This window comes from Dama dama, chromosome 1, assembly GCF_033118175.1.
Source record: "Dama dama isolate Ldn47 chromosome 1, ASM3311817v1, whole genome shotgun sequence".
Classification (NCBI taxonomy): Eukaryota; Metazoa; Chordata; class Mammalia; order Artiodactyla; family Cervidae; genus Dama; species Dama dama.
Genome location: NC_083681.1, coordinates 30,418,472 through 30,429,462, shown reverse-complemented (window position 1 = coordinate 30,429,462; position 10,991 = coordinate 30,418,472). Strand labels below are relative to the sequence as shown.

Below are 10,991 nucleotides of genomic sequence, written 5' to 3'. Positions count from 1 at the left end.
AGTCTGTATTCTCAGCTGCTACCAATGTAGTGCACTCCACCTTTTCTAAATACTGCATAAATCACAATGTCCAAGTTACTTCTTTTAATCAAACAGACCCATAGGAGCAATTTTCCAACAGGCAGTGTAACCCAAATGACACACAGACACCTATAACAACACAAACTTCAGCTGACAACTTCCAAGGGAGAAAAAAATGTTTCATAAAGGCCCTTTTTATCCTGCTTATCATCTGGTACTTAATACAGCAAGACACCGACCCACCCACTATGAAGGCAAGCTTCAGTCCAAGGCCCCTCACCAGAATCCGCCTCCTGCCTGAACACGTTGTCCACACAAGAGCCAGAGACCAGCCTTACTACAGAGCAGCCTCAGTCCAGGCTGCTCTTGGGCCTCAGGCCTTAGCCTTTGCAGACGTTCTTCAGTAGACTGAACTGTGCTAAATGCCAGAGGCCTGGCTCCTTACTGGCATGAAGTCTCATTAACATCATCTTTAAGGAACTCTGTAGCAAGGGAAAGGACCCTCTAGGAGAGCAGAGGGAAAGAAATACATTTTGCAGTTAAGAATCACCAGGAAGTCTCCACAATAAATCCTTCAACCCCGAAATCATTATATGTTTTTATTTATAGACTCTGGGAGCCAGGACCCAAGCACAGCCTGGTGCTCTTGGATAGAGAATAAAGCAGCTATTGTCCAGACTCTGAGGTTACTGAGGTACCCTCCCCCGCTGGTCTGGAATGATCTACACTGCTCAGAAAGGCAACAGGAGGAAGAGTGGATTGGCCAGCCAAAGGAGGAGGCAGGAAAAGAAAGTCCCCTTAAGTCCTGAGGGCAATGGCATCAGATGAGAGGGGGGTCCTGGGTAGGTCTCCCCGACTCCTATGCAACAGCGCTGTCTCTGCGTCCCTGCTGCCGGGCCTCTACCGTCACCCCCTTCCCACTAGCGCCTACGTGCCCCTCCTGGCGTGCATGAGCAAGTCGCGCTGCAGCCCGGCCTCCAGGCTCGCTGGCAGCCGGGCTGTGGGCGGGTCGGTCAGCAGAGTCAATTTGTTGAAAACCCCTCGGCCAAAGTAGTCAGCAATCACAGAGAAGCTGTCGTTGGAGCACTTGAGCTGAGGAAAGAGAAAAGGTCGGAGTCAGAACCCAGAGGAGGAGAAAAAAAAAAACCAGTAGCCCTCCAGCACTCCCCGCCTCCCAGTGGGTGGGGCAGTCATGTGGCCACTCCCCCCGCCCCACCTGGTGCTGGAACTGATCGTGGAGATCTCGCTTCTGTTCCTGGGCCCGGATCATATCCATGACCTTGCGGTTTTCAGGGAGGCAGGTGGGGCAGTCAGAGTCACTTTCTGAGTAACTCTCAAAGCAGTGTTGGTGGAAGGAGTGGCCGCAGAGAAAGTGGACTGAGGGCAGCTCCAAGGCACTGTTACAGATGCTACACTTGGTCTTCTGGAAAATCTTCGGACTACAGGCAAAGGAGACCAGAAGAGTGGGAAAGAGTGACGGCAGGGCCAGGAGCCATGTGGAAAGAGACAGCTCGACAAAACAAGGAGAGCGACATCCCCATTAAGGAATGACAAGGGACTCCCTTGAAGGTCCAGTGGTTAAGAATCTGCTTGCTAATGCAGGGGACACAGGTTCAATCCATAGTCTGGGGCAGCTAACTCTGGGCCATCCGATTACTGAGCCCATGCTCTAGAGTCCACAAGCTGCCAACTACAGAAGCCCACACATCCTAAAGTCCATTCTCATCAACAAGAGATGCCACCACAATGAGAAGCTCAAGCACTGCAACTAGAGAAAGTCTGTGTGCAGCAACAAAGACCCAAAGCAGCAATGAATGAATGAATGAATAGGAACTACGAGGCCCTGATCTTCCTACCACCTAAAGGAGGTCACAAGAGGACCCCATGTTGGGCCTTCAGGGAGTCTCAGCACACTCCCAGCATGTCCATCCAATCCATGCGGGGATTGCTATCTCTCTTTCAATTTCCACTACTGCCACTAAATTCTTTCAGGTCTTAATTGCATGTGACCCTTTCCCTTTCAACAAGACCTTTCCTGGCCACTTTATCAATTACAACACACCTAAACCCCTCACCCTATTCCTCTTCCTCAATTTTCTTCTTAGAACTTAGCACCATCGAACACACTACAATAGTATGCTTATTTAACACGTTTACTGTCTATCTCTACCTCCATAACATAAGCTCTGTGAAGGCAGGACTTTTTCTCTGTGTTAAGAACGGGGCTTGGGACAAAACGGACTCAGTAAATATTGATGGAATGAAGAAACTGGACACGACTTAGTGACTAAATAACAATAACAAATATTTTATAAAGTTAATGGCAAAGTTAAGGGTTAATGTCTACTATAAATACTTGTAAACTATCCACTTTTTTGTCAACGTTTTTTACTTCCGAGGGCTTCCCACCACAACTTAGATGTATCTTTAGGAAAGGTAAAATACAGGCACATATAGAGAGAAAAGTACCTGCTACAAGATAACAAAACCCAATAAATCATGTTCTATGTAATAAATCATTCTTTGGAATTCCAGCATTAAAACAGATCTTCAAGAATGAAATGCTGATACTTACTCCATATAATCCTTTGTATGTAAAAAATGACACCCTGTGAAGAACAAGCTTATCCCTGGATACCTCTACACTCCTGGATGCCAAGTACCTTGCCTTCAGCTCCTGGATCTCCTGGCGGATGCGGGTGGTCTCCTCTCGGTAGCGCCGCACCCGGAGCTCGTCCTGGGCGATCTGCTGGCTCTGTTTCTGCAGTTTTTGGACCAGGTAGTCCCGGATGACAGACAGGGTGGCCGTGGAGTTGTGGGCCAGGGTCTGCACCACTGAGATGGGAGGAAGCAAAACCATGAAGCACGCAGCTTTCTGGACAGAGCTGAAGGACTCCTGCCCCAGAGCCAGACCGCCAGCAGCCTGTACCCACCTAGCCACACAGCCCGCCCCCCAGAGTACCTAGAAGGGGTGGCATGAGGTTCTTGCTCTCGATGTGCTTGAGCACAGCCGCCACGTACTCCTTGCAGTCCTCTTCCTTGCGGGCAAAGTAGCTGAGCGCCTGTTCCCACAGGGAGGGCTCCTGCTCCCCGTGGCGCTCGCACACGGCGATCACCTGCCGGTACTGCTCATGCTGCATGTGGTAGTGCATGATCTGCTGGAACCTGCGGCCAGGCGGGGTGTGCGTCAGCGGCCGACCCTCACTCACACGAGTGACTCAGCTCTGCCCCCTCCCGAGTACCCCCTGACTCTTACAGTTTGCCCTGCTCATAGAGGTAAAGGACTCCATCCTGGAAGTCGTGCATCTGGCAGAGGACCAGGGCCTTGTCAAAGACATCACAGAAGCGGCCACTCTTCAGTAGGGAGATGGCCTCTGCGTGAAGCTTCTCTTTGACCTAGAAGAGGAGGGTGGAGCTGCTGGACATTAGGGGAAAAGTGACTCCTAAGCAAAGCAACTACTCTTCCCCTCACTCCAATTTCCTCTTTTTTCTCCCCAGTATTTATTTATTTAGGCTGCGCTGGCTCTTAGTTGTGGCATGTGGGATCTAGTTCCCCGACTAGGGTTTGAACCCAGGCCCCTCGCATTGGGAGTGCAGAGTCTTAGCCTGCCTAAAACTCTGGTTTTAGACCAGCAGTGAAAGTCACTCAGTCGTGTCTGACTCCTTGCAAGGAAGTCATCAATTTCCTTTTCATGGGGAACCATTTAGCCCCTCAGGATGAGGTGTTATTGATCTAAAGCGAGCAGCAAGTGGCAACCAGGGAAGAAATGGAAGGGCTGTCTTTTTCTCAACACCTCTGGTAGCTCTGCCAGGCCTCACCTGTGGATCCTCCTCGTGGGCCCAGTTCTGGAGTCGCAGCTCAAGCAGCGTGTCATAGATGCCCTGCGGGGAGTCAGGCTGCACCTCGCTCATGTGCTCTAGGAACGCTTTCAGCTCTCGAGGGTTGTTGGCAAAGATGGGGATAAACTCCTCTGAGTTGGCCTAGGATGGCAAGGGACGAGAGAGGAGGCCAAGTGAGTGGGCCTGCTACCCGTGCCCGAGATGACCCCTGTATGTTCAAAAGCCGTTCTCCCTGAGGCCTCACCCTGCAGCCTGGAGCCTCCCTATCACCTCGGCCTTCAAGGCTAGGCCGATAGTCGGTACAGAGTCCCTTCAGCAGCTGGGTTGTCTGCTCTGGTATATGGTGCATGAGGATCTTGCCATAGCGTTTCATGTTGCTCTCCGCCTGCTCAAAAGGCAGCTTGCCAATATATCGGAGGGCTTCCTGATAATTCTGTGAGGACAGAAAGGGCAACAGAATTGCATGCTCCTGCCTCACCCATCAAGACACATTTTATTTCCATTACTATTTTCTTGTTCGGGCTCCCTGCGTGGATTCTCCAGTTGTGGCGCACGTGGGCTCAGTTGCCCCACAGCATGTGGGCTCTTAGTTCCCTGACCAAGGACTGAACCCATGTTCACTGTATTGGAAGGCAGACCCTTTAACCACTGGACCCCCAGGCAAGTCCCAGAAGGTACTTTCATCATCCCAGGGATATCCCAGAAAAAGAACACGGCTGCCCGAGTCACGAGGCTCACCTACCTTGATGTCCTCTAGCTGGATCTTTAAGTACCACTCATGATGAGCGTGGTTCTCAGCCAAATAGAGGGCGTGAGAGTAGTAGCCAGCCTGCCGGAGGACCTTGATGGCTGTCTCCACATCAAAGTGGACTTCACTCTCACTCTTTGTCTGTCAGGAAGACGTTAGACAAAACCATTCACAGAGAGGTTGTGGCTGGGCAAGGGAAAGAAAATATGCATCTCATTCTAAGACCAGATTCTTAAGGTAATAGTAAGGTGGATTTTTTTTTTTTTTTTTTTTTTGCCACACCGAGTTGCATGTGAAAACTTAGTTGCCCCACACCAGGGAGTGAACCCATGCTGCCTGCAGTGGAAGCAAAGTCTTAATCACTGGACTTCCAGGGAAGTCCCACAGATGATGCTTTTAAAACATAGTTATCCGGTGAAAAAAAAAAAAAAGCACGGTGAAAAAAAATAAAATAAAATAAAATAAAACATAGTTATCCTGCCTCTCCACAAGTGTTCCTCTGCCTCTACTGTTAGAGGGATGCCTCGGGGGACACTGGGCTTCCTGGGGCTTAGATACCACAAGAAGTTCTGGCATCAAGAAACAAGAGAGGGGGAATTCCCTGGAAGTCGGGTGGTTAGGACTCTATGCCTTCACTGCTGGGGGCCCAGGTTCAATCCCTGGTTGGGGAATGAAGATCCCACAAGCCGCACAGTACAGCAAAAAAAAAAAAAAAAAAAAATAAGAGGGGAGACAGGAGAGAACTCACAGAAAAGGCTATTTCTCTTCCTTGCCTACAGACCAGAGGACCAGAGGCTTCTGGTTCCTAAATACAGGCAGCTCTTCCCTCTCCCTGCAGTCCTGGTGAAGCCCCTCAAGGAACCCTCTGCCAGCACCACCCTGCACCTTGATGAACTCCTCCAGCTTCGAGCTGTCCTTGAGCTTGGTGTAGCAGTTGAGCAGCAGGGTGGTGTGGTCGGCGTTGGCCAAGGACTGCCGGTGCAGGGTCTGCAGGTAGGCTGTCAAGTTATGGATACGCTGGGCATCGAGGAACTTGCGGATCACGTACGATGGCTCCAACTTTCCAATGGTTCTAGGGAGACACAGGTGTCCAACAGCATCAGGATCATCATACTTCTCAAACTTTCATGAGCGTAGGAATCACTTGCAGGTCTCGAAATGCAAATTCTGTTTCAGCAGGTCTGGGGTGAGGCATGAGATCCTGCAATTCTCACAAAATCCCAGGTGGTATCGATGCTACTAGACTGGGGACCAGAGGAGCAGCAAGGCTCCAGAACACTGGTTCTGAAAACAGGAATTCTAGAGAGGTTGGCAAAGAAGCTAGACAGGGTCTTAGAACCCTTCACTAGGTCAGAAAACTCATTAGTACCAAGGAAAGAAATGGTGGAAACAAGAGATGAATACCCTTTCCCCTTTAAAGAATTTGATCAAAATGAGTATTAACAAAGGCCAAGCTAACATTTAAAATAACAGGTACTTTTCAGCTCAACTTCCTTGAGAGCTTTTCTGGTAGCTCAGACAGTAAAGAATCTGCCTGCAATGCAGGAGATCTGGTTTCAATCCCTGGGTTGGGAAGACCTCCTGGAGAAGGTTACCCACTCCAGTATTCTTGCCTGAAGAATTTCCATGGACAGAGGAGCCTGGTGGGCTACAGTCCATGGGGTCACAAAGAATCAAACACAACTAGTGACTAGCACTTTCACTTTTCATCAGCTCAACTGCACACTGGTCATGTAGCATCTGACCCTAAATATTCCCTTTCCAATAAGGTATACCGTCTCCTCATTTGAGGCATCGCAGTTTATGTAGGAAAAAAGGACAATTCACGATGGAGTCCACCGTCCGCCCCAGTCCCCAAGTGCAGATTTCAGTCTAGCTGGCTCTCTGTTCCCGCATTCACAGGTATATCCTAAAGCGCCTCCAGACTGACCGGATATACTGCTGGACAGCACCATCATGGTTGCCCTTGCTGTAGAGATGGTCCCCATACTGCATGAAGATCTGGGCCAACCCATCACTGTCCAGATGCTGGCTCTTGGCCAGGTTAATCGCCATCTCAAATAGGTTCTTCTTAAACAGCATCTGGAAAGGAAGAGAGATTAGAAAACTGGAAGAAGGAGGCCTGAGAAGACACCTTCCCAGAATGCACCCACAACACACAAGCCAGATGGTTATGAAGTTCCAATCAGCCTAGATCTTAGGGTGAGACCCCCAGACACCCCAAGACTAACATTAGCTCACCTCACTAGGTTCTCTGCAGGCAGGCAGAGTGGACCCTGAGAGTGGGCTCAGGCCCCCAGCCACTGCTTCCCTCTAAGGCCACATCCCAGGCCACTGACCTTGGAATCTTACCCTAAAGAGGCTGAGTAAGGCTGTGACCCAAAGGGAAGGAAACACCCTGGCCAAGGCGACTTGGGGAGTCTGTTCCTACAGCCGTGTCTGGGTGCCCATAGCCAGCTCTGGGAACCTGGTGGCCTTGCCTCCAGTTTGGTCTGTGTGTCCTTCTCCTGCAGTGCGTGGACCCGCCCATCCCGCGTCAGCACGTACAGAGAGCCCCACTCAGCAAGCACATCCACTACATCCTCAAAGACAGCGCTATAGGCTATGAACTTGTTGCACAGGTCATAGATGTTGAGAATCTGTTTGTCAGAGCTCTGGGAGTCCCGGCTGGTAAACTCTGACCTGGGTGGGAAAGAAAAAGCACCGGATATTTATCTGTACCACCTCAGTCTCAGCTCCCCTCTATTTCCTTTCCCTCGACAACTCTGGTGCTACCTATTCCTCCCAGAACAAGTCACTGCTAGCAGCTCATCCTGCAATACACGTAGTGCTGGGAGCTGTGGGAAGAGTATGTGTAGACCTGATCTTACCTTTAAGGATCCTATAGTTAATACAGGCAACAGACTGAAAACTTAAGTATATTCCAACATCCAAGATTTAACAAATAATTAGTGCTAAATGAAAACTAATATCTGACAAGGATTGCCTGCAACACGCTGAAGATTCTGTCCCACTTTCTGATGACTCAGGAAAAAAAGAAAGAAAAACCACCCTGTGTTGCATCTCCCAGCATTTTCCAATCTCTCCACTATTCAATCCCTTGTTCCTCTACCCAATTCATTTCGCCCAAGTAATTAAAAAACCCAATACCAGGCCCCAAATTCCCTGGACCATTCTAGTGCAGAACGATCGCTCAGCAGATGTCTGCAGCAAAAGCACACTTTTCAGCAAAAAAAAAAAAAAAAATGTTATAACTGAGTCTAGGTGTAAACACCTCTACAAAAAGTACAAAGTAGGAGGCTGACAGGATGTAGGCATTGGGAGTTTGAAATCAGGTTAATTCTAGGGAACAAGCCCAGGCCACTCCCTTTTGCTTCTCCATAAAATCCTTACTTGGGAGAAACCTTCCGGTCACGGGAGACAATGACAAGATAGCCTCTAAACCAGTGAGCGATGAGTTTATGGCCCTCAAAGGCAAAGCAGGGCCCACGTTCATCAGGCTGGTACAGATAGACACATTCATCTCCCGCCACTATGAACTGCAGGTCCTGAGAAGGGTCGCTGAGGGCTGAGCAGCGCAGGCCACAACCATGGGTGTCCAATTCCACACGAGGATAGTCCTTTCCAGAAACTATGTAGGACTGTGAGAAGTAAGAGAGGGGTTAACAGGCTCCCTTTGAGGAGGTGGCATCTAAATGTTCCCAAAGGTATCCCCACCTCCATACTGGCTCTCTTAATTCTTAGCACCCTAAGACTTTACCTGGATGCTTGCCTTCTCCATTAAATGGGCCATTACCATCACCCATCTACTAAATATATAAGCAGAGACCACATTTTCTTCCTCTGTACACACTATCACTACTTACTACAGATATTCAGCAAGTAAGAGAATTTTACTGCTTTATCAGAAAACTCTGGCTGAAAAGAAAACAAAACTATTGGTGTGAGCAAGCTGTTATATTAGAAGGACAAGAACCAAAGAAGTAACTTGTCCAGCGTCACTTAACAAACCTATTAAAAGAAAAACTTATGTCTTCTGCTACAAGCCCAAGAGTTCTTTTCCTAGCTCTAACTCTTCCCAGTCTCCTAATTAAAGAAATAAAATATTAAGTTAGGCGAATGTTTCAAGGCTATGATTAAAAATATAAGAACCTCTTTTGTCAGTTCCTTACCCTAGCCCACTGAGCAATAAAAAAGTCTTTCCTACTTGCCCCTAACAGTCACACCAGGAGGCGCTGGTCATACCTGAACATTCTCAGTTGTCACAACAAACAAGTGAGTGGTCTTTCCCGCTTGGCGAAAGGCCAGTCCAGTAACAGGATAGTTGCCCTTGTGCAAAATCTGGGTCTTGCTATGTCGGTCCCGAGTGATGTCCCCTTTGTTCAATGTAACACTGCCATCTGTGAAACCTGTAGGAGAGCGGGGAACAGCATTTTATTGAGGCTGAAAAGGCACAGAAGCAGAAAAAAACCTTTAGAGGCACTTTTTAGAAGTGATCATCTTTCTCCTCATACCCACCCTCTCCAGTGGTTACCATGAAAATTAGGCCTCACGGACTTATTTTCAAAGAACAAAACTAAATGCTTTCCCATCCCAAACTTTAAAATCTCAAAAGGCCTCACTTTAGTACAAAATGGTCTCATGAAAACTGAAAATGAGCTGTAGAAGCAACTCTGAAGGAACTCCATAAAGAATCATGGGATGTTAGCTTTGCCTTCTTTCTTCTTACCAATGGCCATAAAGTTGAGATTTTCATGGACAGTCAAACAAGATACAACAGTTGGTTCTGTCCCCGGGATGGCAGGGAAGATTCGAGTGCAGAGTGGATTGCCACCATCTCTCTTCTCCAGGTTCCAGATCTTTACCTGGGGATAGACCTCAGATGTGTGAATGCTAGTCACCCTCCAACAAATAATCATTCCCAGGCCTCTGGGTCTTTCTTGTTTCCCTTCTAGGACTCACCAGAGGGTTGATGCCTTCTTCATCCTCACCAACAGACGCCAGAATATTGTGCTGCTTCAGTTGGTACAGGTGTGTCACCCGTAGTTTGTAGGCCTGGAAACCTGTAAGCTGTAGGGAGCGGGGCAAGAACCAGATCTGGCCTTCCATATGTGCAGAGCAGTCAAGGAGCCTCCTTTCCAAGGGGAGATTCTTACATTTAGGCCAAATAACAACTACCCCCCAGGGCTTCCCTGGTGGCTCAGATGGTAAAGAATCCACCTGCAATTCGGGAGACCTGGGTTCGATCCCTGGGTTGGGACGATCCCCTGGAGGAGGGCATGGCAACCCACTCCAGCACTCTGGCCTGGAGAATCCCCATGGACAGAGGAGCCTGGTGGGCTACAGTAACTGGGGTCCCAAAGAGTCAGACATGACTGAGCACAGCACAGCACCCCAGTGGCTCAGCTAGTCAACAACCCACCTGCCAGTGCAGGAGATGCAAGAGACGGGAGTTTAAACCCTGGGTCAGGAAGGTGCCCTGGAAAAGGAAATGGCAACCCGCTCCAGTATTCTTGCCTGGGAAATTCCATGGATAGAGAAGTCTGCATGGGCTTCAGTTCATGGAGTTGCAAAGAACTGGGCATGACTAAGCACATATGCACAATAAAAAACAAAATCTACACAACTGTTTAAATTTTTCAAGGTTTTTCCCACATATTATCTCTGGAAACTCCCCATTTTAAAAAGAGTAGAAAGGCCAGAGATTAGGGGCAGCATTACACAAAACAAAGCCAAAAAGACCATGGTTTCATTTAACTCTTCTCCCACAATGTGGGCTGGAGAGATAATAACACCTTACATATTCATCTTTTAAAATCAACTTGCATCTGTTCTTTTGATCGACCTTAAAAACAAAAACCTTGCCCAACTGTTATTTTACGCCCCTTTTGCAGATAAGGAAATTGAAGTTCAGAGAGGTTAAACGACTTGCCCAGGATTATTCGCTCATTTGGCAACAAGTTAAAAAGAATGGACTTCCTCCTTTCTTCCCCCAGACCACAGAAGGAACATTGAGCGCCTATCTAAAGGAAACTGGCACGTAACACGAACCCCTCTGACCGACAGATTTCAACCCAGCTGGATCTCTTCAGGGATTCGAGGAGGGAAGGGACAGCTCCAGAAGAAGGATATCTCCAAAGACTAGGCTCCCTCGGCCTGAGTCGCAGACTGTGATGCCAGGAGGGAGGCAAAGGAACTTGGAAGCAGCGGGTCCAGAGGCAGGCGCGGCTCCGGGAGCAGCCCCATCATTGCCTTGTGGCTCCTTCACCAGCTCCTTGTCGAAGAAAACGAAGCGCCGCCACTGCAGGTAGGTCGCCATCTTGGCCGAAGGTCCCCGCCTTCGGGGAAGAGGTCACATGACAGGAGCCGGCGTATCACATGA

General features: G+C 48.8%; 1 protein-coding gene across 1 annotated transcript; it reads right to left on the bottom strand.

Moving 5' to 3' along the window:
- Positions 1-607: 607 nt before the first annotated feature.
- Positions 608-10,965, bottom strand: VPS11 (VPS11 core subunit of CORVET and HOPS complexes). Its single transcript, XM_061145738.1, has 16 exons — positions 10,742-10,965; positions 9,572-9,720; positions 9,339-9,474; positions 8,855-9,018; positions 8,003-8,250; positions 7,090-7,291; positions 6,540-6,691; positions 5,495-5,681; positions 4,604-4,750; positions 4,106-4,294; positions 3,841-4,002; positions 3,278-3,417; positions 2,984-3,186; positions 2,685-2,856; positions 1,238-1,460; positions 608-1,113 (listed from the first exon to the last, which is right to left on the bottom strand). The coding sequence occupies exons 1-16, from the start codon at positions 10,926-10,928 to the stop codon at positions 949-951; spliced, it is 2,826 nt and encodes a 941-aa protein (XP_061001721.1). The 5' UTR covers positions 10,929-10,965; the 3' UTR covers positions 608-948.
- Between the last annotated feature and the right edge of the window lie 26 nt (positions 10,966-10,991).

What these genes read in the sequence shown, in the direction of transcription:
- VPS11 (XM_061145738.1), bottom strand. Translation starts at nt 10,928, where the DNA reads ATGGCGACCTACCTGCAGTGGCGGCGCTTCGTTTTCTTCGACAAGGAG. An exon ending in GACCGGAAGGTTTCTCCCAA is followed by an intron (nt 7,292 to 8,002) that starts GTAAGGATTTTA and finishes TTTCCCACCCAG; the next exon opens with GTCAGAGTTTACCAGCCGGG. An exon ending in GGGAGGCTCCAGGCTGCAGG is followed by an intron (nt 4,003 to 4,105) that starts GTGAGGCCTCAG and finishes TTGCCATCCTAG; the next exon opens with GCCAACTCAGAGGAGTTTAT.